Source organism: Anomaloglossus baeobatrachus, chromosome 4 (assembly GCF_048569485.1).
Source record: "Anomaloglossus baeobatrachus isolate aAnoBae1 chromosome 4, aAnoBae1.hap1, whole genome shotgun sequence".
Classification (NCBI taxonomy): Eukaryota; Metazoa; Chordata; class Amphibia; order Anura; family Aromobatidae; genus Anomaloglossus; species Anomaloglossus baeobatrachus.
Window position 1 is genome coordinate 168,046,490 of NC_134356.1, and position 26,250 is coordinate 168,072,739.

Sequence of the window (26,250 nt, forward strand, 5' to 3'; positions counted from 1 at the left end):
CCTCACCCGCCTCTGTGGGGTACGATCTTTTGCCCCGAGTGTGATGACCCCAGTCACACACCAGTGCCCCCCCCAACCACCTCTGTGGGGTACGATCTTTTGCCCCGGAGTGTGATGCCTCCAGTCACACAGCAGTGCCCCACACCCACTCTGTGGGGTACGATCTTTTCCAAGCCCCGAGTGTGATGCCCTCAGTCACACAGCAGTGCCCCTCACCCACCTCTGTGGGGTACGATCTTTTGCCCCCGAGTGTGATGCCCCCAGTCACACAGCAGTGCCCCCACACCCACCTCTGTGGGGTACGATCTTTTCCAAGCCCCCGAGTGTGATGCCCTCAGTCACACAGCAGTGCCCCTCACCCACCTCTGTGGGGTACGATCTTTTGCCCCCGATTGTGATGCCCCCCAGTCACACAGCAGTGCCCCTCACCCACCTCTGTGGGGTACGATCTTTTCCAAGCCCCCGAGTGTGATGCCCCCAGTCACACAGCAGTGCCCCCCACCCACCTCTGTGGGGTACGATCTTTTCCAAGCCCCCGAGTGTGATGCCCCCAGTCACACAGCAGTGCCCCCCACCCACCTCTGTGGGGTACGATCTTTTCCAAGCCCCCGAGTGTGATGCCCCCAGTCACACAGCAGTGCCCCCCACCCACCTCTGTGGGGTACGATCTTTTCCAAGCCCCCGAGTGTGATGCCCCCAGTCACACAGCAGTGCCCCCACCCACCTCTGTGGGGTACGATCTTTTCCAAGCCCCCGAGTGTGATGCCCCCCAGTCACACAGCAGTGCCCCCCACCCACCTCTGTGGGGTACGATCTTTTCCAAGCCCCCGAGTGTGATGCCCCCAGTCACACAGCAGTGCCCCCCACCCACCTCTGTGGGGTACGATCTTTTCCAAGCCCCCGAGTGTGATGCCCCCAGTCACACAGCAGTGCCCCCCACCCACCTCTGTGAGGTACGATCTTTTCCAAGCCCCCGAGTGTGATGTCCCCAGTCACACAGCAGTGCCTCTTTGGGGTACGATCTTTTGCCCCCGAGTGTGATGCCTCCAGTCACACAGCAGTGCCCCCACACCCACCTCTGTGGGTACGATCTTTTCCAAGCCCCCGAGTGTGATGCCCTCAGTCACACAGCAGTGCCCCTCACCCACCTCTGTGGGGTACGATCTTTTGCCCCCGAGTGTGATGCCTCCAGTCACACAGCAGTGCCCCACACCCACCTCTGTGGGGTACGATCTTTTCCAAGCCCCCGAGTGTGATGCCCTCAGTCACACAGCAGTGCCCCTCACCCACCTCTGTGGGGTACGATCTTTTCCAAGCTCCCGAGTGTGATGTCCCCAGTCACACAGCAGTGCCCCCCACCCGCCTCTGTGGGGTACGATCTTTTCCAAGCCCCCGAGTGTGATGCCCCCAGTCACACAGCAGTGTCCCCCACCCGCCTCTGTGGGGTACGATCTTTTCCAAGCCCCCGAGTGTGATGCCCCCAGTCACACAGCAGTGCCCCTCACCCACCTCTGTGGGGTACGATCTTTTGCCCCGAGTGTGATGCCCTCAGTCACACAGCAGTGCCCCTCACCCACCTCTGTGGGGTACGATCTTTTCCAAGCCCCGAGTGTGATGCCCTCAGTCACACAGCAGTGCCCCTCACCCGCCTCTGGGGTACGATCTTTTGCCCGAGTGTGATGACCCCAGTCACACCAGTGCCCCCCCAACCACCTCTGTGGGTACGATCTTTTGCCCCGGAGTGTGATGCCTCCAGTCACACAGCAGTGCCCCCACACCCACCTCTGTGGGGTACGATCTTTTCCAAGCCCCCGAGTGTGATGCCCTCAGTCACACAGCAGTGCCCTCACCCACCTCTGTGGGGTACGATCTTTTGCCCCCGAGTGTGATGCCTCCAGTCACACAGCAGTGCCCCCACACCCACCTCTGTGGGGTACGATCTTTTGCCCCCGAGTGTGATGCCCCCAGTCACACAGCAGTGCCCCCCCAACCACCTCTGTGGGGTACGATCTTTTCCAAGCCCCGAGTGTGATGCCCTCAGTCACACAGCAGTGCCCCTCACCCGCCTCTGTGGGGTACGATCTTTTCCAAGCCCCCGAGTGTGATGCCCTCAGTCACACAGCAGTGCCCCTCACCCGCCTCTGTGGGGTACGATCTTTTCCAAGCCCCCGAGTGTGATGCCCCCAGTCACACAGCAGTGCCCCCCACCCACCTCTGTGGGGTACGATCTTTTCAAGCCCCCGAGTGTGATGCCCCCAGTCACACAGCAGTGCCCCCCACCCACCTCTGTGGGGTACGATCTTTTCCAAGCCCCCGAGTGTGATGCCCCCAGTCACACAGCAGTGCCTCTGTGGGGTACGATCTTTTGCCCCCGAGTGTGATGCCTCCAGTCACACAGCAGTGCCCCCACACCAACCTCTGTGGGGTACGATCTTTTCCAAGCCCCCGAGTGTGATGCCCTCAGTCACACTGCAGTGCCCCTCACCCACCTCTGTGGGGTACGATCTTTTCCAAGCTCCCGAGTGTGATGTCCCCAGTCACACAGCAGTGCCCCCCACCCGCCTCTGTGGGGTGCGATCTTTTGCCCCCGAGTGTGATGCCCCCAGTCACACAGCAGTGCCCCCCCCACCCACCTCTGTGGGGTACGATCTTTTCCAAGCCCCCGAGTGTGATGCCTCCAGTCACACAGCAGTGCCCCTCACCCACCTCTGTGGGGTACGATCTTTTCCAAGCTCCCGAGTGTGATGCCTCCAGTCACACAGCAGTGCCCCTCACCCACCTCTGTGGGGTACGATCTTTTGCCCCGAGTGTGATGACCCCAGTCACACAGCAGTGCCCCTCACCCACCTCTGTGGGGTACGAGCTTTTGCCCCCGAGTGTGATGCCCCCAGTCACACAGCAGTGCCCCCCACCCGCCTCTGTGGGGTATGATCTTTTCCAAGCCCCCGAGTGTGATGCCCCCAGTCACACAGCAGTGCCCCCCACCCGCCTCTGTGGGGTACGATCTTTTCCAAGCCCCCGAGTGTGATGCCCCCAGTCACACAGCAGTGTCCCCCACCCGCCTCTGTGGGGTACGATCTTTTCCAAGCCCCCGAGTGTGATGCCCCCAGTCACACAGCAGTGTCCCCCACCCGCCTCTGTGGGTACGATCTTTTCCAAGCCCCGAGTGTGATGCCCCCAGTCACACAGCAGTGCCCCTCACCCACCTCTCTGGGGTACGATCTTTTGCCCCCGAGTGTGATGCCCCAGTCACACAGCAGCGCCCCCCACCCGCCTCTGTGGGGTACGATCTTTTCCAAGCCCCCGAGTGTGATGCCCCCAGTCACACAGCAGTGCCCCCCACCCGCCTCTGTGGGGTACGATCTTTTCCAAGCCCCCGAGTGTGATGCCCCCAGTCACACAGCAGTGTCCCCCACCCGCCTTTGTGGGGTACGATCTTTTCCAAGCCCCCGAGTGTGATGCCCCCAGTCACACAGCAGTGCCCTCACCCACCTCTGTGGGGTACGATCTTTTGCCCCCAAGTGTGATGACCCCAGTCACACACCAGTGCCCCCCCAACCACCTCTGTGGGGTACCATCTTTTGCCCCGGAGTGTGATGCCTCCAGTCACACAGCAGTGCCCCCACACCCACCTCTGTGGGGTACGATCTTTTCCAAGCCCCCGAGTGTGATGCCCTCAGTCACACAGCAGTGCCCCTCACCCACCTCTGTGGGGTACGATCTTTTGCCCCCGAGTGTGATGCCTCCAGTCACACAGCAGTGCCCCCCACACCCACCTCTGTGGGGTACGATCTTTTCCAAGCCCCCGAGTGTGATGCCCTCAGTCACACAGCAGTGCCCCTCACCCACCTCTGTGGGGTACGATCTTTTCGAAGCTCCCGAGTGTGATGTCCCCAGTCACACAGCAGTGCCCCCCACCCGCCTCTGTGGGGTACGATCTTTTGCCCCCGAGTGTGATGCCCCAGTCACACAGCAGTGCCCCCCCAACCACCTCTGTGGGGTACGATCTTTTCCAAGCCCCCGAGTGTGATGCCCCCAGTCACACAGCAGTGCCCCCACCCACCTCTGTGGGGTACGATCTTTTCCAAGCCCCCGAGTGTGATGCCCCCAGTCACACAGCAGTGCCCCCCACCCACCTCTGTGGGGTACGATCTTTTCCAAGCCCCCGAGTGTGATGCCCCAGTCACACAGCAGTGCCCCCCACCCACCTCTGTGGGGTACGATCTTTTCCAAGCCCCCGAGTGTGATGCCCCCAGTCACACAGCAGTGCCCCCCACCCACCTCTGTGGGGTACGATCTTTTCCAAGCCCCGAGTGTGATGCCCCCAGTCACACAGCAGTGCCCCCCACCCACCTCTGTGGGGTACGATCTTTCCAAGCCCCCGAGTGTGATGCCCCCAGTCACACAGCAGTGCCCCCCACCCACCTCTGTGGGGTACGATCTTTTCCAAGCCCCCGAGTGTGATGCCCCCAGTCACACAGCAGTGCCCCTTACCCACCTCTGTGGGGTACGATCTTTTCCAAGCTCCCGAGTGTGATGTCCCCAGTCACACAGCAGTGCCTCTGTGGGGTACGATCTTTTGCCCCGAGTGTGATGCCTCCAGTCACACAGCAGTGCCCCCACACCCACCTCTGTGGGGTACGATCTTTTCCAAGCTCCCGAGTGTGATGCCCTCAGTCACACTGCAGTGCCCCTCACCCACCTCTGTGGGGTACGATCTTTTCCAAGCTCCCGAGTGTGATGTCCCCAGTCACACAGCAGTGCCCGCCACCCGCCTCTGTGGGGTGTGATGCCCCCAGTCACACAGCAGTGCCCCCCCAACCACCTCTGTGGGTACGATCTTTTCCAAGCCCCCGAGTGTGCCCCCCCCCCCACCCACCTCTGTGGGGTACGATCTTTTCCAAGCCCCCGAGTGTGATGCCTCCAGTCACACAGCAGTGCCCCTCACCCACCTCTGTGGGGTACGATCTTTTCCAAGCTCCCGAGTGTGATGCCTCCAGTCACACAGCAGTGCCCCTCACCCACCTCTGTGGGGTACGATCTTTTGCCCGAGTGTGATGACCCCAGTCACACACCAGTGCCCCCCCCAACCACCTCTGTGGGGTACGATCTTTTGCCCCCGAGTGTGATGCTCCCAGTCACACAGCAGTGCCCCCCACCCGCCTCTGTGGGGTACGATCTTTCCAAGCCCCCGAGTGTGATGCCCTCAGTCACACAGCAGTGCCCCTCCCACCCGCCTCTGTGGGGTACGATCTTTTGCCCCCGAGTGTGATGCCTCCAGTCACACAGCAGTGCCCCCACACCCACTCTGTGGGGTACGATCTTTTCCAAGCCCCCGAGTGTGATGCCCTCAGTCACACAGCAGTGCCCCTCACCCACCTCTGTGGGGTACGATCTTTTCCAAGCTCCCAAGTGTGATGTCCCCAGTCACACAGCAGTGCCCCCCACCCGCCTGTGGGGTACGATCTTTTGCCCCCGAGTGTGATGCCCCCAGTCACACAGCAGTTCCCCCCCAACCACCTCTGTGGGGTACGATCTTTTCCAAGCCCCCGAGTGTGATGCCCTCAGTCACACAGCAGTGCCCCTCACCCGCCTCTGTGGGGTGCGATCTTTTCCAAGCTCCCGAGTGTGATGTCCCCAGTCACACAGCAGTGCCCCCCCACCCGCCTCTGTGGGGTACGATCTTTTCCAAGCCCCGAGTGTGATGCCCCCAGTCACACAGCAGTGCCCCTCACCCACCTCTGTGGGGTACGATCTTTTCCAAGCTCCCGAGTGTAATGTCCCCAGTCACACAGCAGTCCCTCTGTGGGGTACGATCTTATGCCCCCGAGTGTGATGCCTCCAGTCACACAGCAGTGCCCCCACACCCACCTCTGTGGGGTACGATCTTTTCCAAGCCCCTGAGTGTGATGCCCCCAGTCACACAGCAGTGCCCCCCCAACCACCTCTGTGGGGTACGATCTTTTCCAAGCCCCCGAGTGTGCCCCCCCCACCCACCTCTGTGGGGTACGATCTTTTGCCCCCGAGTGTGATGCCTCCAGTCACACAGCAGTGCCCCCACACCCACCTCTGTGGGGTACGATCTTTTCCAAGCCCCGAGTGTGATGCCCTCAGTCACACAGCAGTTCCCCTCACCCACCTCTGTGGGGTACGATCTTTTCTTCATCGTTCCTTATGGGAGACCCAGACCATGGGTGTATAGCTTCTGCCTCCGGAGGACACACAAAGTACTACACTAAAAGTGTAGCTCCTCCCTCCGAGCATATACACCCCCTGGATGACAAATCTAACCAGTTCAATGCTTTGTGTTCAGGAGGTCACACACACACACATGCATTCTCTGAATTTTGATTTTTGATTTCAAAGATTTGGAAGAAAATCGGTCCAGTCTGGACTCCCGGCATGTCCCTTCTCACCCCACTGTGTCGGCGGTGCTGTTAAGGTTGATTTTCCAAGGCTTCACATGCTGCGCTCCTTCACCATCCCCTGAGGCTCTGGCTTGAAGTGGGAGCCATCACGGTTCTCACTGCTTTGCAGGAGACCGGTCTCCATCCGCAGCCCTGTCAGGATCCTGCCGGACGGAGCGTTTAACCACCCCCCCCAGGGACCTGGCCCTGCGTTTCACAAGCTAAGTACTGAGACGTTATTACCACAGAAGGTGGTCTTTCCAGGGGTCCCTTGTACTTTATATATTGGGGAGAGTGTGTTATATGACTGTGTTAACATTTCGGCCGGTTCTCCAGTTTTCACTGGCGAACCGCGCCGATGGTGCCTGCACGCTGGCCGCATGTTTAAATCTAGGCCCCGGCTTCGCCTGAGGCCTAGTTTCGGTTTCACTGCCCCTGCATGTCAGTCATGCAGAGGGACAGTGCGGCTCTGCCCAGCGGCTGTTCAGCACAGGGAACGGACACTCCTCACTGAGAAAGATTCCCTCCCTGTATACCTCATTTGCCCTCCGGATCCCGCTCTGAGTAGGCCCCGCCCCCTCTCCTCGCTCCGGCGCCATTTTATCAGCGTTCTCAATGTCTGCATAACCACATTGTGACAAATGGGGGCCTGGGCTGGGGGATCTGGAGGGCATAGAGATGTCTCTATGTTAAACGGTCTGGCAAGCCACAACCTCCGGTTGTGCTGCTGCTTATATACTCTGTTTATATACTCTGCTGGGGGTCATTCTAGACAGAGCCCCCACTTCTGCAGCATGTCTCACATCAGAGCAAGGCTGCAAGGCTGTTCTTAATATGCTCTGCATGTAGACTCGGACTGCCTGTACCGAGCACATAACCACATTGTGATGCTTGCTCTAACACAGTGGTCCCTCAGCCTGGAAGCTCATCAGTGGTCCCTCCGGCTGCTCCGGCTCCGGTGGCTGAACCCCCGGTTTGGGTAGAATCCCTCTCTCCAGGGGACAGCTGTCCCGGACTCTGCTGAGCATGCATCAGCCCCCTTCTCAGGGCGCTTCTGCTGCTACGGCTCGCTCAGCGAAGCTCACAGAGGGCTCTTCATCTGGTCTCAGACCCCGTCCTCCTAAAATGGAGACGCAGGGTCCCCTGTCCTTCCCCGTCCCGCAGCTCTGATTCACGAGCTGACTCGCAGGACGAGGAGGATGTCTTTACTAGGGGCTCGGACGCTTCTTCATGTACCATTGATCTGTCCGAAGGTGACGCAGATGCTAATGATTTGATTGCGTCCATTATATTTGTACTGGACCTCAATCCGCCTGTATCAGGGGAGCATCCCCCTCTGGCAGAAAGGAATCAGTATACCTTAAGAGAACAAGGAGTGTGTTTCTTAACCACTCCAGTTTTTCAGCCCACTGTGACCAAGCCCAGAGCCTGTCCTGACAGACGCTCCCAAAGCGTGGTTCTGATGACTGTTTCCTCCTTCCACCAGAGGTGGTCAAGGAGTGGGCTCATTCACCAAGGGTGGACCCTCCGGTGTCTAGACTTTCAGCCCGGATAGTTGTATCAGTGGCTGATGGCACCTCTCTAAGGATCCCACTGTCCGCCAGGTTGACCTTCTGGCCAAATCTATATATGAGGCGGCAGGGGCCTCGTTCTCCCCATCTTTTGCAGCAGTGCGGGCCCTCAAAGCCATCTCTGCTTCTGTGGAGGAGATGCATTCCCTCACCAGGGACTTTATGCCCGAAATGGTTGCCCTAACTTCCAGGCTTCAGTCTTTTCATCCTATGCCATGTCTGCCATGCTGGAGACTGCCACCGCACTGCGGTGGCCTCGGCTAATTCCCTCGCTATCCGCAGGCTCCTGCGGCTTCGAGAGTGGAAGGCAGATGCTTCTTAAGAAGTTCCTTGCTGGGCTCCCTTTTGCTGGGACCAGTCTATTCGGTGAACAACTGGATGAAATTATTAAGGAAGCTTTTGGCAGGAAGAGTACTTCCATGCCACAAACCCTGGAATCCTGTCCAGGGCAGGAACCAGTCGAGGTTTCGTTCCTTTCATTCCTCTAACTGGTCGTCCTCTAAGCCCTCGGCCTCGTCCACTAACTCAGCCAAGGTTCGTAAACCAACTGGCGCATGAAGCCGCGTCCTCAGAAGTCCGCAGGAGCTGCTGCCACCAAGGCAGCCTCCTCTTGATTATCTGGCCGCGCCAGCAACGTCCTTGGTCGGTGGCAGGCTCTCCCACTTGGGCGACGTGTGGTTTCAACACGTCTTCGATCAGTGGGTGTGGGTTACCATCTCCCACGGCTGCAGAATAGAATTCTTTCCAGCCCGCCAAACAGAAGGCCGTGGCATTCTTGCAGGCCAGAGGAGTAATTGTACCAATTCCCGACTGGGAACGGTCCTGAGATTTCTACTTAAATCTCTTCCTAGTCCCCGAAAAGGACGGTGCCTTCCGACCTGGATCTCAAGCTTCTCAACAAGCATGTTCAGGTGCGGCATTTTTGCATGGAATCTCTGCGATCAGTCAATGACCCAAGAAGATTTCTTAGCATCCATTGACATCAGAGATGTCTATCTGCATGTGCCAATCGCAGTTTCACACCAGTGTTGGCTACGTTTTGTAATCGGAAAGGAGCATTTCCAATTCGTGGCTCTCCCCTTCGGGTTAGCCATGGCCCTTTGTGTATTCACCAAGGTCATGGCAGCAGTGGTTGCGGTTCTGCACCTCCAGGGGTTGGCAGTGATTCCTTACCTGGACGACCTTCTAGTCAAGGCTTCATCCAGTGCAGACTGTCAGCGAAGTGTCTCGCTCACTCTCGCCACGCTTGCAAGTCCACTCTGACCCCGACCCAGGAACTTACGTACCTAGGGATGCAATTCAAGACTCTGCTGGCACTTGTGAAGCTGCCCTTAGTCAAACAGCAGTCCCTTCATCTGGCGGTTCGCTCTCTGCTGAGGCTCCGCCGTCATTCCATCAGGCACCTCATGCAGGTGCTGGGTCAGATGGTGGCGTCAATGGAAGCGGTTCCCTTTGCCAGTTCCATCTGCGTCCCCTGCAGCTGGACAGTCTCCGCTGTTGGGACAAGCGGACCTCTTCCTTGCACTGGCTGGTGGCTTTGTCGCCACAGACAGGAGCTCTCTTTAGTGGTGGCTTCGGCCCCTCTCTCTCTGTCCCAGGGACGCTCTTTTCTGGCCCCGTCATGGGTGTTTCTCACCACGGATGCCAGTCTATCCGGCTGGGGAGCAGTGTTTCTCCACCACCGAGCACAGGGCACTTAAACTCCGTCCGAATCAGCCCTCTCGATCAATGTGCTGGAAATCAGAGCTGTGCTCCTAGCTCTCGTAGCTTTTCACCACCTGTCGGCGGGCAAGCACATTCGAGTCCAGTCAGACAACGCAACAGCAGTTGCCTACATCAATCACCAGGGCGGGACTTGCAGCCGCCTAGCCCTGTTGGAAATTCAACGCATCCTTCAGTGGACGGAAGACTCCAAGTCCACCATATCCGCATTCCACATCCCAGGCGTAGAAAACTGGGAGGCAGATTATCTCAGCCGTCAAACCGTGGACAGCGGCGAGTGGGCCCTGCATCCGGCAGTGTTGCGGTCAATCTGCCGCAGGTGGGGCACGCCGGAAGTGGATCTAATGGCATCCCGGCACAACAATAAGGTCCCGGTTTACGTGGCTCGCTCCCACGATCCTCAGGCCTTGGCGGCGGACATGCTGGTTCAGGATTGGTCCCAGTTCCGTCTGCCCGACGTGTTTCCCTCTCTAGCTCTCTTGCCCAGAGTCCTGCGCAAGATCAGAATGGAGGTCCGTCGGGTCGTACTCCTCGTCCCAGACTGGCCCAGGCGAGCTTGGTTCCCAGACCTGCTCCGTCTGTCCGTAGAGGTGCCGTGGCATCTCCCGGACCGCCCAGACCTTCTCTCACAGGGTCCGTTTTCCGCCAGAATTCTGCGGCTCTCAGATTGACGGCGTGGCTCTTGAGCCTTGGATCCTTACGGCTTCAGGCATTCCTTCCGAGGTCATCTCCACTATGACTCAGGCTCGGAAGTCTTCCTCGGCCAGGATTTACCACAGGACTTGGAGAATTTTCCTGTCCTGGTGTCGCTCTTCCGGCCATGCTCCTTGGCCGTTTTCCTTGCCGACCATCCTGTCCTTTCTACAGTCCGGTCTGCAGCTAGGACTGTCCCTCAATTCCCTCAAGGGACAGGTCTCGGCTCTGTCAGTGTTGTCCCAGCGGCGTATCGCCCGACTGGCCCAGGTGCGCACCTTCATGCAGGGCGCATCTCACATCATTCCGCCTTACCGGCGGCCTCTGGATCCCTGGGACCTTAATCTGGTCCTCACGGCCTTACAGAAACCCCCCTTTGAGCCTCTTAGGGAGGTTTCGTTGTTTTGTCTTTCACAGAAAGTGGTCTTTCTGGTGGCCATAACTTCTCTCAGGAGAGTCTCTGATTTGACTGTGCTCTCTTCGGAGTCACCCTTTTTGGTATATTCACCAAGACAAGGTGGTTCTCCGTCCGACTCCGGACTTTCTCCCTAAGGTGGTGTCTCCTTTCCACCTTAACCAGGACATTTCATTGCCTTCCCTTTGTCCGGCCCCTGTGCATCGCTTTGAGAAAGCGTTGCATACTTTGGATTTGGTGCAGGCGCTCCGGATCTATGTGTCACGCACCGCCGCTCTTAGGCGGTGCACCTCTCCTTTTGTGCTAACCACGGGGTCAGCGCAAGGGTCTCTCGGCTTCTAAACCGACCCTAGCTCGTTGGATTAGGTCGACCATATCCGATGCCTACCAATGTTCTCAGGTGCCCCCACCGCAAGGGATTAAGGCGCACTCGACCAGAGCTGTCTGTGCCTCCTGGGCTTTCAGGCACCAGGCTACGGCTCAGTAGGTTTGTCAGGCTGCCACTTGGTCTAGTCTGCACACCTTTTCGAAGCACTACCAAGTGCATGCTCATGCTTCGGCAGATGCGAGCTTGGGCAGACGCATCCTTCAGGCGGCTGTCACCCATTTGTGAAGTTAGGTTTTACCTACTTCTCAGTTCTGTTTATTTCCCACCCATGGACTGCTTTGAGACGTCCCATGGTCTGGGTCTCCCATAAGGAACGATGAAGAAAAAGAGAATTTTGTTACTTACCGTAAATTCTTTTTCTTTTAGTTCCGACATGGGAGACCCAGCACCCTCCCTGTTGCCTGTTGGCAGTTTCTTGTTCCGTGTGTTTTCACCGGCTGTTGTTGTAGACAGAGGTTCCGGTTATTCCGGGTTTTACTCTATCTCTACTTATGAGTGGATGTCCTCCTTCAGCTTTTGCACTAAACTGGTTAGATTTGTCATCCAGGGGGTGTATATGCTCGGAGGGAGGAGCTACACTTTTAGTGTAGTACTTTGTGTGTCCTCCGGAGGCAGAAGCTATACACCCATGGTCTGGGTCTCCCATGTCGGAACTATAAGAAAAAGAATTTACGGTAAGTAACAAAATTCTCTTTTTCCAAGCTTCCGAGTGTGATGTCCCCAGTCACACAGCAGTGCCCCCCACCCGCCTCAGTGGGGTACGATCTTTTGCCCCCGAGTGTGATGCCCCCAGTCACACAGCAGTGCCCCCCCAACCACCTCTGTGGGGTACGATCTTTTCCAAGCCCCCGAGTGTGATGCCCTCAGTCACACAGCAGTGCCCCTCACCCGCGTCTGTGGGGTACCATCTTTTCCAAGCCCCCGAGTGTGATGCCCCCAGTTACACAGCAGTGCCCCCCACCCACCTCTGTGGGGTACGATCTTTTCCAAGCTCCCGAGTGTGATGCCCCCAGTCACACAGCAGTGCCCCCCACCCACCTCTGTGGGGTACGATCTTTTCCAAGCCCCCGAGTGTGATGCCCCCAGTCACACAGCAGTGCCCCCCACCCACCTCTGTGGGGTACGATTTTTTTTCCAAGCCCCCGAGTGTGATGCCCTCAGTCACACAGCAGTGCCCCTCACCCGCCTCTGTGGGATACGATCTTTTCCAAGCCCCCGAGTGTGATGCCCCAAGTCACACAGCAGTGCCCCCCACCCGCCTCTGTGGAGTATGATCTTTTCCAAGCCCCCGAGTGTGATGCCCCCAGTCACACAGCAGTGCCCCTCACCCGCCTCTGTGGGGTACGATCTTTTCCAAGCTCCCGAGTGTGATGTCCCCAGTCACACAGCAGTGCCTCTGTGGGGTACGATCTTTTGCCCCCGAGTGGGATGCCTCCAGTCACACAGCAGTGTCCCCACACCACCTCTGTGGGGTACGATCTTTTCCAAGCCCCCGAGTGTGATGTCCCCAGTCACACAGCAGTGCCCCCCCAACCACCTCTGTGGGGTACGATCTTTTCCAAGCCCCCGAGTGTGATGCCCTCAGTCACACAGCAGTGCCCCCCCACCCACCTCTGTGGGGTACGATCTTTTCCAAGCCCCCGAGTGTGATGCCCTCAGTCACACAGCAGTGCCCCTCACCCACCTCTGTCAGGTACTTCCATGTGGCACATACAGTAAAATACTCAGCAGATATTGGTACATACGATAAGGATTTCACCATATCCATTGCAGAAGTCCACAGATCCGGCCCACACTGTGCACACTTGGTAATACTTCATACACTGCTGTAATATGCTGTGTATTTTCTACTCACAAAGTTAGGTTGTACAGTGATGAGGATCATGGGCTGAAGACCCCTATTCTAGTGGTGGGCGGGGCTGCTCACAATTATACACTTATCACTTGTCCTGTGGACATCTCCATGATCAGAAAGTCCCTTTATAAAGTACATAAGTGCCTCAGGAGACCTGTATTATTGCCAGTTATGTCCCAATATTAGCTTTTATTGCAGTTCATCATCTCAGTCAGTGCAAGGTCTTGGCTTTACCTGCCTGTGTCTTCAGGATGTGGATAGATAAGTCTACAGATCAGATATAGGTCCAAAATCTAACGTCAAGCAGATCATTCATCTTCTGTGATCCTAGGGTAGCACGATGGCATCCAGCTATGAATAGACATCCATGTTCAGCCCAGTGCTGTCTCCCCTTCATCCGACAACACTGTGACACATGTTTCGTCATGTTTGCTATATACTTCATTGGTGTTCTTCACTGTCTTTCAGGCAGTACATCATGGGGCTGCACTTCGGAGACTTAGCCAAGGTCCGGCATATCATCACTTTCACATTATCTCCATTTGAACAGAGAGCGTTTGCCAACATCCTCTCCAAAGGGATCCCAAATACGTGGAGGAGGTTCTCATCCAACTTTCTTACCATAGCGCCACGTAAGTTTACTGCCTGTATTTAGTCATACATATGAATCACCTTGCCATTGATTGTATTCTCTTTTTTTAGGGGTAGTGCCAACCAGCCTAAACTAAACCAGTGTAGCTTTTAATTGACATAATAATTAAATACAGTAACAGTCCAGGGTTTAATACCTTGCTAAATAATTTCAGCAGAGTAAAAGTACCCTTCCTTGCACAAAAATGGAGTTTGTCAGTACACAGTGATGCATCCTTGGGTGGGCTACGCAGTGCACTTTCCCACCTACTTGTTTTTCATCTAACTCTGCCGTTCTGTGTCTCCTGCAAAGATTGCAGAGATACAGTAGATGAGAAATAAGTAGGCGGGAAGGTGGACACAACTATTTGGCCAGGCTAAGGGTTTAGCTGAGCAGTGGTAGATGAGTATATTATTACTCACTATATCACATGCACATATACACACATTTAATCAATAAAAATGTTAGTGGGAGTGCTTCTTTAACCCCTTAGCGACCCATGACGTACTGGGTACGTCATGGATCGTGTGAGGTTAATCCCCGCCTTCTGCCGTGGGCAGGCCGCAGCGATCCTCACACATATCAGCTGCTTTCAACAGCTGACGTGTGTGCCTGCTAGTCGCCAGTGGAATCGTGTTCGTCCCGCAACTATTAACCCCTTACATCTCGCTGCCAAAATCTGTCAGGGAGATGTACAGTATATGCACGCCACCATTATGATAACTTACCCCGCCCCCATCAGAAGTCAAGACTTCCGATGGTTGCGATGTTAGCATAGGGTCGTGTGATGTTGCCTGTAGCTAATATGAGTCACTTTCTCTTAATGCCGCCATAGTGCCGGCATTGAAAGTAAAGCACCATATCTGCAGATTTGAGCTCTGTAGCTATGATCTGGAGATATGGAAGAGCGATCTGATAGCTGATACATATAGCCCCCTAAGGGACCTAGTAAAATAAAAAAAATAAAAAAAAAAAAGTTATTAAAAAACCCCACAAACCTAAGAGTTCAAATCACCCCCCTTTCGCCCCATTGAAAATTTAAAGGGTTAAAAAGATATACACATATTTGGTATTGCCGAAATGCCCGATATATCAAAATATAAAATCAATGAATCTGATCAGTAAACTGCGTAGCGGCAAAAAAAATTCCAAACGCCAAAATTACGTTTTTTGGTCGCCGCAAAATGCAATAAGAGGCGATCAAAACGTAGCATCTGCGCAAAAATGGTACCATTAAAAACGTCAGGTCGAGACGCAAAAAATAAGCAATCACTGAGCCTCAGATCCCGAAAAATGAGAACGCTACGGGTTTTGGAAAATGGCGCAAAACGTGCGCCACTTTTTTTGGACAAGCTTGTGAATTTTTTTAACCCCTTAGATACAAGTAAACCTATACATGTTTGGTGTCTACAAACTCGCACTGACCTGAGGAATCACATAGATACCTCCAGTTTTACCATATAGTGAACACAGTGAATAAAATATCCCAAAAACTATTGTACGATCACACTTTTTTTTGCAATTTTTCCGCACTTGGAATTTTTTTGCCGTTTTCCAGTACACTGTATGGTAAAACGTATGGTTTCATTTAAAGGTACAACTCGTCCTGCAAAAAACAAGCCCTTATATGGCAAAATTGATGGAAAAATAAAAAAGTTACGCCTCTCGGAAGAAGGGGAGCAAAAAACAAAAACGGAAAAATGAGAATTCTACGGGTTTTGAAAAATGGCGCAAAACTTGCACCACTTTTTTTGGACGAACTTGTGATATTTTTTTTTTTTTTTTAACCCATTAGATACAAGTAAACCTATTCATGTTTGGTGTCTCCAAACTCGCACCGACCTCAGGCATCATACCACACATCAGTTTTACCATATAGTGAACACCGTGAATAAATCATCCCAAAAACTATTGTGCAATCGCACTTATTTTTTGCAGTTTTTCCAGTACACATTATGGTAAAACTTATGGTTTCATTTAAAACTACAACTCGTCCTGCAAAAAACAAGCCCTCATATGGCAAGATTGATGAAAAAATAAAAGTTACGGCTCTCAGGAAAAAAAAACACGAGAAAACGCCCGGGGGCTTAAGGGGTTAAGCATGAGTAGCTGCTGTAGAAGTAATATGTAGACATTTTTTAATAAAGGCTATTTGTAAAGTTGCTTTTTTTTTAAACTCTTCAAGCACTTGAGCAATGAGACAGTAGAATTGCAGGGTAACTGCCTGTAAAGCTAAAGGGCTCTGTCCACACACTGACTGTATAAAGGGTATGTCCGGCCTAAGGCTGTGTGCACACGTTGCGTTTTTTACCGCGGAAACGCTGCGTTTAGAACCGCAGCGTTTCAGTGGCAAATTGCATGCGTTCAGCTTTCCCAGCAAAGTGTATGAGAAAGCCGAAAAATCAGTGCACACGCTGCGTTTCTAAACGCAGCGTTTTGGATGCCAAAAATCGGTGCAGAAAGAAAAGCAGCATGTCACTTCTTTTGTGCGTTGTAGCTGCGTTCTCCCCCCATTGAAATCAATGATGCGGGTCAGAACGTAGCTACAACGCAGTGAGCTGCTTTTTTGTTGCGGTCCGCGGGCTTTGTCGGCATGCCAGAACGCAGGCATTTACCTAGAAGTGAGGTCAAGAGGTTTCCTGTTGACCTCACTTCCTGGCAAAGTTCAGGAAAGCCCCCGGTGTCGCCAAAGTGCCCGCCCCGACCCCCCCTCCCGAAAATTTAACATGGCCGCGCGCACAGCAGCGCACCGGCCGCCCTACTCCTCTGTTTCTGTCGCATGTGCAATAATACATGCGACAGAAAACTGCTCCCCAGGCCCTGCCAGGTCACCCCCTTTTCCCCCCAGTGATCCCCCGGTAACCCCCGTACCTGTCACAGCGCTGATTCCCTACCCCCCCGCGGCCCCCTCCTCCTTCACAGTGCACGCCGGTCAAATGTGCCGAGCAGCTGACTGTTTCCTGTGTTCAGTGTGAGCTGCGCTGGCTGCTGCTGCTCGGCACTGTGCAGCTGTGACCCGAGGAGAGTGGGTGCAGATTCTTTGCACCCACTCTCCTCAAATGGAGGGTCTGCACTACTAGAAAATGGGGGACACGTTCCCTGAGCATGCCCCCCCCCATATTCTAGAAGGTCCCGAGGCGACGTGGGACGTCAAAAATGGATACTGCGGACCCAATTTTTTTTTCTTTCCAATAAATTGGTGAAAGAGGAAAGGTTTTGGGGAGTGTTTTTTCAAATAAATTTTTTTTTGGTTGTCAATTTTTTTTGCTATTACTGTCAATTAGTTATGTCTGGTATCAAATAGACGCTGTGACATCACTAATTGCTGGGCTTGATGCCAGGTGACATTACACATCTGGTATCAACCCCATTTATTACCCCGTTTGCCACCGCACCAGGGCGCGGGATGAGTTGGGGCGAAGCGCCAGTATTGGCGCATCTAATGGATGCGCCACTTCTGGGGCGGCTGTGGCCTGCTATTTTTAGGCTGCGAAGAGTCCAATAACCATGGCTCTTCCCATCCTGAGAATACCAGACCCCAGCTGTCAGCTTCACCTTGGCTGATGATTTTATTTGGGGGGGACTCGACGTTTTTTTGTTTTTTGTTTTTTTTAATTATAAATAAAAAAAACAGCTTGGGGAGCCCTCCAAATTTATCACCAGCCAAGATGAAGCTGTCAGCTGTGGTTTGCAGGCTACAGATGTCTGCTTTACTCTGACTGGCTATCAAAAAATAGGGGGGACCCCACGTCATTTATTTTAATTTTTTTTTTGGGCTAAATACAAGGCTAGGCACCATTTAGTGCCACATGAAAGGCACTAAAGGGCGCCAGCTTAGAATATGCAGGGGGGGTGGGACGTTATATATATGTTTGACATCCATTCACACATTTTAGGCTGTGTGCCCACGATCAGGGTTTGCAGCGTTATGGGCGCAGAGTGTTTTCCCTGCGTCCATAACGCTGCGTTGTGCAGTAGAAGCACAGTTGAAGGAATTTTAGAAGCGCTGCGTTCTAATATGCCACGTGCGCACGGCCCCTGCACAATCTCCATAGATTATGCAGGGGACGCAGGACGCATGCAGTGACGCTGCGCTACAAAGCGCAGCGTAACTGCATGAATTACGCACACGTGCGCACATAGCCTAAGTCTGCAGTCTTGTGATTCCTCACATCGTATGCCTTGTGAGGAGTCTCCAGTGCTGGGAGCAGGTAAGTGACCGCAGGTTTGTAATTTGCATACATGTGGTCATGTGCCAACTAGAGGGACGCAGCCTCACTAAGTGCAAGCATATCCAGCAACACCGTCTAGTCGGATTTTGGCCGGAAGAATGCAAATTGCATTATTCCAGTCAGATGACCGTCTGCCACTGGAGAACCCTGAGAGCACGCAGTGTGCGCAATGTGAGGATTCATACAAAATTAGTTTTTAACCTCTGCCATTACTTTACTACAAGTGCAGCTTTTTACCATGGGGTGAGAGGGGAGAACTCATTGTCCAGAGTGGGCAGGATATTCAAACAGCTATGCTACTCATCTGCAAACCTTTTACTATGGAGTGTAAAGAGACTTCATAGTAAGGTGCACCTTCTTGTTTTCCATCTATCTTTGTCCTTCTCTAGCTCTATGAATCCAGAGCTGGTAGAGGAAAGAAGCAGATGGGAAGGTGCACTTAAATGTATGTCCCCGCCATGATGCACGAGCGCCTGTACTTGGTGTGGAGTCATTCTGTGCTGACGGAGTCCCTTCACACTCCATAACAGGTTTGCAGATGAGCAGCATAGCTGTTTGGATATCCTGCCCACTCTCTGCAGCCTCTATACAATGTGTGTAGGACAGTATAGAGAACAAGACGTTGACAATGAGTCCTCCCTCACACCCCATAGTAAAAAGCTGCACTTGTAATAAAGTAATGGCAGACTTTAAAAGCTGATATTGTAGATGCTGGCATCCTATTTTTACTGTTAATTATTTTTTTATGTGACAGCTTATGACCTTAATATTTGGTCACAAAACACAAGTTTAGTAATGGGCATTACAGCAAACAAATGTTTCTTAAATCTGTGCTCATCCCTGTAAGCCTGCCAGATCAAGTGCAGACCAGTGAGAACTAGTGCCCCTGGCACTGAGAGAGCCAAGCTGTAAGGGTTGATTCTTATGCCAAATGCAGCCGGTTACAAAGCTGTACACTAAATGGCTGTGGTCTTGCAATGACGTTTTTGGTTGCACAGATTCTACTGCTGATGCAAATAACAACCTATGTTCCAAAAGCTGTGAAACCAACAGTTTGCTCTGGAGCCACAAATTGATAGCAGAGTTCCCATCTGTGCCATAGGGAAACGGACACAAATGCCTCTGCCTACTTTAGGGCCGGCTCTAGGTTTTCGTGGGCCCTGGTCGAAAGAGTCTCAGTGGGCTCCATCCACACACACACGCAAATACAGATACTACACATAAAGGCATACATATACATATGTAAAGAGAAATCAGAAAAATACATATAAACATACAAATCCCTACAGTCATATACACTGACATACATAGATACACATCACACACATTAGAGATATTATTAATATGGGGAAGCCAGCAGCAGCCTCAGTCACCTCCCCCACTTGTCTCCCGTCCAGCTCCTCCAGGGCGTGTGTCTGTGCTGTGCTGATTGGTGGCCGTCACTAACAGACATGGCCGCACACAGAGCACACTGCTGTATATACATCACAGGAGAGGCTGGGGACATAAACATTACTGGGGGGCATACACATTACTGAGGAGGGGGATCATTCAGCTCTGAGGGGTATACAGCACTGTGGTGGAGGGGACATACAGCTCTGGAGGGTATAGAAGTACCCACATTCCTCCATATAACATAATGCAGCCTCATATTACTCCATATAATGCACCAGCATATTCCCCCATAGTATTATGCAGCCCCCATAGTCCTCCATATAGAATAATGCACCAAATATTCCTCCATATAATATAATGCACCCCAGATTGCTCCACATTATAATGTAGTTTATATTCCTCCATATAGTATTATGCAACCCCCATGTGGCAGCACCATGCGGCAGCCCCCATGCGGCTTAATACAGCCCCATAGTCGTCTGGCCACCGTGATCAATACATAATCCCTTCCTCCTCGTTCCCCCCCGCTGCTCCGGTCTCCTCAGCGCGTCCACTGCTCTGCCGCTCTGACAGCTAAGGACACAGGCGCGCACAGTAATGACGTAATCGCGCTCCTCTGTACAGCGCTGTCAGGCAGAGCGCAGAGACACTACAGCAGAATGATGAGAGAGGAAGCACGCCACTCCCTCTATCATCATTGCTTTCAATTGTATTGTCATCTGCAATACCGATACAATTGAAAGTGCTATCCTCAGCGGGGGGAGGGGGGCCTGCTGCCAGCACTGGCACCCGGCCTCTCTGACTCATGGACTCCATTTAGCGGTTGTGTGTCCTGCCGTCATTGGCGGTACGCCACCCTGCCGTCTGCGAGTGGGCCCCCTCAGCGGTCGAGGGCCCCGGCACTTGCCTAGGTGTGCTGGGTGCTGATGTCTTCCCTGGCTTACTTCATTGGGTCGCTACTTCAGGTGCAATCCAAACCGTCCGTCACACAGGAACTGAGACCTTTTTAAAGAAAAAAAAATCAGTCAAATGTTTTGTATTCCAAGCATGGAATGTGATACAGGATAAGAAAAATATGTTCTGGCTTTAAAAATATTTATCATTTCTCTTTTGCAGCCTTCACTTTGGCATTTTTGATCTACAATTGGGGAACTCATGAACATCAAAGACTCAAGAGGAAGGATCCATCCCTGTATGAGAATGACCAGTAAAGCAGTCCTCCCTAACCTCTGTATAAGACTATCGATGCTGCGTTATGTGAGGATTATTTATCGCAGCTCTTCACAATAAAGTTCTTTACTGTTCTAACTAGTATTGTTATCTTTTCTTTGTTTAGTCTGTTCTTCACTTTATACCTTATCTAATGTGTGATGCTTATATGCACCCATTTAGAACCAGTCACAAAAATAAGTTTACCAGCTATCCAACTAATATTATTCACTATTTCGATGCTATTCGTGTAAGGGTTATTCCCACAAAATCAGTTATTTACAAGAACAGCTGTAAAAAAAAAAAATATATAGCACCACAGAGTAGTAATGTACAACTAGCGATCCCGTTAAACTAAGTAAATGGAGGTTTTTATCTCGTGAAAGTCACAACTGTAATAGGTAGAATATAGGAGTAACCAGAAGCAAGTGTCTTCTCTGGAGCTGCCAACAGATCAGAAGTCCTTGCATTGTATCATCTAGTATAGAATATAAAATCTTCACAGAGCTGGTGGTCCTTTTCTTATCTGCGAAAACTACAATACCAGCAGCACACTGCTTTTCCTGAGTGCTGCAGAACCCTCCCTCTGCTGTGTGTTTACTGATACTGAGATCCTCTTCATACAACAATTTTTATTTATATGGATGAAATTGGTGATTGTGTTTAAATATAGTAACCGTGACCCTTTTGTGCCCAATATTCACAAACTTTACATTTCATTGGCGATACATGGGGATCTTCAGAGCATGATTATGCTTTCTTCTGTATGCACAGCTGAGCTGGGCATGAAATAGCTGAGCTGTGCTACTACATGATTGTTAGGACATCTAGGGTGTAGGGAGAGTATCGAGGGTCTATGTTATTAGACAGGGCCATAGACACATCTCTTTTTCATGAACTCGAGTCACTAGTTGGAAATGCAGCTGCCACCAGTGGAATGTTCAACCCCACATAGCTGAACTGCTACAATCTGCCTGTCACTTGTTTTATTAGACCGGTCACACTGGTGAAAAGCATCCGACGATTCCCTTATACGAGAGAATGGGATTTGTTATGCTAATGACACTCGGCTGAAATTCTGCTGTGAGCATGCGCTGAGTGTAATTCTACTGAGCTCCGATTCCCTCACATGCGACAATCTGATCATAGGTGTAGAGAAGATGAAGAACTTAATTTCTCCATCTTCTCTCTTATTCGTCTTAGCGTATATTGGATGACATCCGAGTGCCGTCCCATGTATTGCATTCATCCGTTGATTTGTATGGGTGCGCACCGTCTAAGATATGCTGCCATTTGTATCGTGATTTGTTTTCTTATGCCAATTCAGCATGATAAAACAAAGTTTGCAGATCTGCACTGCCCCATAGTATAACATTGTGCCTAGTACTATCCAATAAAACCTCAGATTGCACTCGGCCATGTTACATGCCAGTGTGACCGACCCCCTTAGAAAGGGTCTGTAGGTGCATCTGAGCTTGCTCCACTGTCATTAGAACTACTGGAGGACGGATCCTGTAGCAACGGAGGGAAAAGGAACCCATGGGGGGGGTGTCATCATTAGGGATAGGAGGGGGGTGATAAATGCAACACAGATTTAAAAATAGATTGGCACAAATTATGTACAGTAAAAGGACCACTATTATTTGGGGAATAACTCTTTAATCTTCTACATTGCAGATTACTTGCAACAGCAAAAATGATTTCTTCCAATGATATGTTTCCAATTTCAATTGTGTCACACCTATTGAATGTCACTGGGATACATTGGAGCCCCCCCTTATTTCCCAGCACTCTTGATTTTTGTTTGCACATCACATGCAATGCAGATATCGCACCTGCCAAATCTCAGCTGTAAAATGGTCACGTGACGACAAGTTACATAAATGGTTTATGTCCTATGACTTGCACAAATTGACCAAAGGCTACAGTGAGACGTTTTGTTGCACTGCTGAATAATTTGTAACCATTGAGCTGCATCTGCAAAACAGGGGAAGTTCTATTAACACCAAACTACCAACCATTTCAGCAGTTTTATAATTGTCAAAAAGTAGGAAACCTGACGAAATGGCCCTAAATTTGGAATATTTTTGGTGGTTTTATTTCTTTATATAATTTGACAAAGGCAAATAATTTTGTTTTTCTTTTCTATCCACAACCTACGTTTCTAAATATTTTTTTTTTCAGCTAATCTGGAGAACTGAATTGGAAAGCAGGGGTCGAGATAAGAGCCTAATCCTGTGACAGCAGGCACAGCTATAGCATTGTCCACGATTGATAGAAATGGCTGTTTTTCCCTCACCCTATGACGGCACCACGAGAGAAGATCCGCCCATCCAGGACAGGAAACCTTCAGGTTAAAAAGGGGCGGTCCTCTCGCCGCCTCAGTTTGGTTTCCTGTCCTCGACGGATACCTCAGGATGCGGCCCTGGAGGGCCGTGGATCTACTAGCAAGCTTACCCGGTCCCGTCGGGCGGTTCTGGCGGCGGCACGGGTCCTGCCTCGTCCCGTTCGGGTGCCTGAAGGCGCCATGGCGGACCCCCGGGGGTTGCGTCCATGAGCGGGAGCTGCGCATCGAGCGGCATGTAAGTGCAGCAGCCTGCCGGTCCTTCCTGGGCGGCGGGGCTGCTCGCGGCCGCGTGTGCTGCACGCCGCCATCTTGGAGGCGTGTCGAGTGCGGGCGTTGCACATGCGCGGCGGCCGCACCGACCATGCGCGGATGACGTCAGAATCCGGAAGTGGGTCCGGAGGCGTGGGGGGGCACATGCTCCAGTGCTCCAGCGCTGGGTTTAAAACCGGAGCTCTGAGCTGGGGGACCGTTCTCCAGTCCTCCTACATTACGGAGGTGTTTTTGGCCATTGTAATAGGGCCTTAGGAATATGGATAAGGAGGGGCACCGTGAGGAGGACAGACACTCGGTGCGTGAGTCCTCCTCCCCTCCTGCTAGAAAGAAGGTGAAACCACCGGAGCGTCGCAGGAGCGACTCTGGCTCTGATGCCAGCTTATCCAGCAAGCGTGGCACCCGGGCCGCTAAACAGACCCGGGATGCATCTGACGGCAAAGGCGCCTCCAGAGGGAAGACTTTGATGAAAGCTCCTTCCCCAGAACCGGTACCGACCCTTCATCTCCTTGTGGGTGAGTGATCTTCGGGCATGTGTACCTGTGGTTCATTATTTTTCCTGGTGTTGTGTCTCCCCTCCGTCCCTGTCATGCGTAGGTTACAAAACCGCAGAAGTGTACTGCCAAGACAAATAACAGGGAATGCGCCCTCTGTACCCGGCAACTGACTCCGTCCTGGTCCAACCGGCTCTGCAATGACTGTATCCAGCAGACCATTTCTGATGAGACTCCTGGGTTTGCTAGTGATCTTCGTGCCATAATCCGGTCCGAAGTCCAGAGTTCTCTGCAGTCCCTGAAAGAGCCTCCCCGTAAGCGGCATAGACATGCCTCCCTGGCCTCACTATCCAGTCGATCCGAGGGAGTGTGTGGGTCTTCTGGTTCTGCATCCTCTTCCTCTGACAGTGAGGCTGACGTCCACCATTGTTTCCCTGTAAAGGGCTCGAGCAAATTGATTAAGGCTGTCAGGGACACTATGGGCATTACTGAAGAGAAATTGCAGCCTTCAGTCCAGGATGTCATGTTTTAAGGGTCTGGAGCATAGAAAGCACAGGACCTTCCCGGTGGTAGACAAGATACAGGCATTGATCTCCAGGGAATGGAAGAAGCCGGATAAGCGGGGTTCTCTTCCAGGCGGCTTCAAGCGCAAGTATCCCTTTGAGGACGCTACCTGTTCCCACTGGGATAGGGCACCCAAATTGGATGTGGCAGTGGCTAAGGCATCAAAGAAGTTTTCCATTCCCTTCAAGGATATGGGATCCTTAAAGGACCCTATGGATCGGAAAGAGGATATCTTCCTTAAAACCGCATGGGAGTCCTCTGCTGGTGCTCTCCGACCAGCCATTGCAGCTACTTGTACGGCACGATCTCTGGCGATGTGGTTGTCCGAATTGGAGGAGAAGCTGAGGGACAAGGTTCCTCGGAATGAGATTATTTCTTCTCTGCCCAGGCTGCAGGGAGCAGCGGCTTTCATCTCAGATGCATCGGCGGATTCCACTCGACTGGCTGCTAAGACTGCAGCCCTTTCTAATGCAGCTCGTCGAGCCTTATGGTTGAAATGTTGCCTGGGGGATCTTCAGGTTAAGTCTAAGCTGTGTTCCATTCCCTGTCAGGGCGAGTTCCTTTTCGGTTTGGTTCTGGACGATGTTCCTGAGAAGGCTGGGGACAGAAAAAGGAACTTTCCGACCCCGTCCTTTCCCTCCTTCAAGCGATCCTTTCGTAAGAAGCAGTTCGCCCGTAAATTCACCCCCAGGAATAGGAGTGCCTGGTCGGATCGCAAGAAGGAAGATAAGGGTTTCTTGTTCAAGGGCCCTTCCCAATCCAAGAAGTCTTCCCAATGACTCCCTTCCCCAGGTGGGGGGGGGAGATTGACCTACTTTCTTCCAGCCTGGGAACGTATTTCTTCGAGTCCATGGATTCTCAATATCATCCGATCAGGTCTGACGTTTCCATTCCTGTGTTCCTCCCAGGCCCTTTCTCCAGACATCGCCGAGGACGTCTCTGAGTGAACAACATGCCTTGGAGGGGGAAGTGAAGTCCCTATTGCGCCGGGCAGTCCTGACAGACGTCCCATTGGCGGAAAGGGGAGAGGGGTTCTACTCCCCTCTTTTTCTGGTCGGGAAACCGGACGGCTCCTTTCGGTTCATCATAAACCTCAAGGGTCTGAACAGCCACCTGCAAATCTTGTCCTTCAAGATGGAATCGATAAAGTCCACGATCAAGTCTCTCTACCCGAATTGTCATATGGCTGTCCTGGATCTGAAGAACGCGTATTATCATGTTCCCATTGCTCCTCCCTTCCAGAGATATCTCAGGGTGGCGGTGATGGTCGACGGGTCGGTGCGACATCTGCAGTTCAGGGCCTTACCATTCGGCCTGGCAATTGCGCCCCGAATCTTCACGAAGCTCATCCTGGAAATCACTGCCCACCTGCGGGAAGACAGAATTCTCATTATCCCGTATCTCGACGACTTCCTTGTGGTGGGGGATTCGGCGAACCATTGTACTGCCTTCCTTCAGACTGTCTGCTCAAAGCTGGAAGGCCTTGGCTGGATTTTGAACAGGGAGAAATCAAGGTTGCTTCCAGCCTCGGTGCCAGTCTTTTTGGGACTTACTTTGGACTCTCTCCTACAGGAATGTCGTCTCCCTCCTTCCAAAGTGGAGAAGATTCGCACTCTGGTGCAGCAGGCGGTGGCGGTTCCGCACATGTCTCTACGGCGGGCTATGTCTCTTCTGGGCTCCCTGACCTCTACTCTCCTCGCAGTTTTATGGGCTCAAGGACATACCAGGGCCCTCCAGTGGGACATTCTGGAGCATCAGTCATTTCTGGGGGACAACCTGAACAATTGGATTACACTAAGCTCCAGCTCCATCGCCTCCCTGCACTGGTGGCTGGTTCCTGCGCACCTCCAACGGGGAGTCCCGTGGTCTGTCCCGGTGTCCCGAATTGTGACTACGGATGCCAGTGTGTCCGGATGGGGGGCTCACCTGCTGGGCCGTCCGATTCAGGGTCTCTGGTCGCCCAGGGAGGCAGCTTCCTCCTCCAATATCAGAGAGCTGTTGGCCGTGGAACGGGCACTGACTGGATTCCTCCCTTCACTGACCGGTCACCATACCCG

The 26,250-nt window shown here is 52.7% G+C and overlaps 1 protein-coding gene across 1 annotated transcript in view; it reads left to right on the top strand.

The window, feature by feature from the left end:
- Positions 1-20,617, top strand: part of UQCRQ (ubiquinol-cytochrome c reductase complex III subunit VII) — a 35,172-nt gene extending 14,555 nt beyond the window's left edge. Inside the window, exons 2-3 of the mRNA XM_075342334.1 lie at positions 13,520-13,683; positions 20,426-20,617. Of these exons, the coding sequence (XP_075198449.1) occupies positions 13,530-13,683; positions 20,426-20,520 (249 nt within the window). The 5' untranslated portion in view covers positions 13,520-13,529 and the 3' untranslated portion in view covers positions 20,521-20,617. The remainder of the gene's footprint in view (positions 1-13,519; positions 13,684-20,425) is intronic.
- The last annotated feature ends 5,633 nt before the right edge of the window (positions 20,618-26,250 follow it).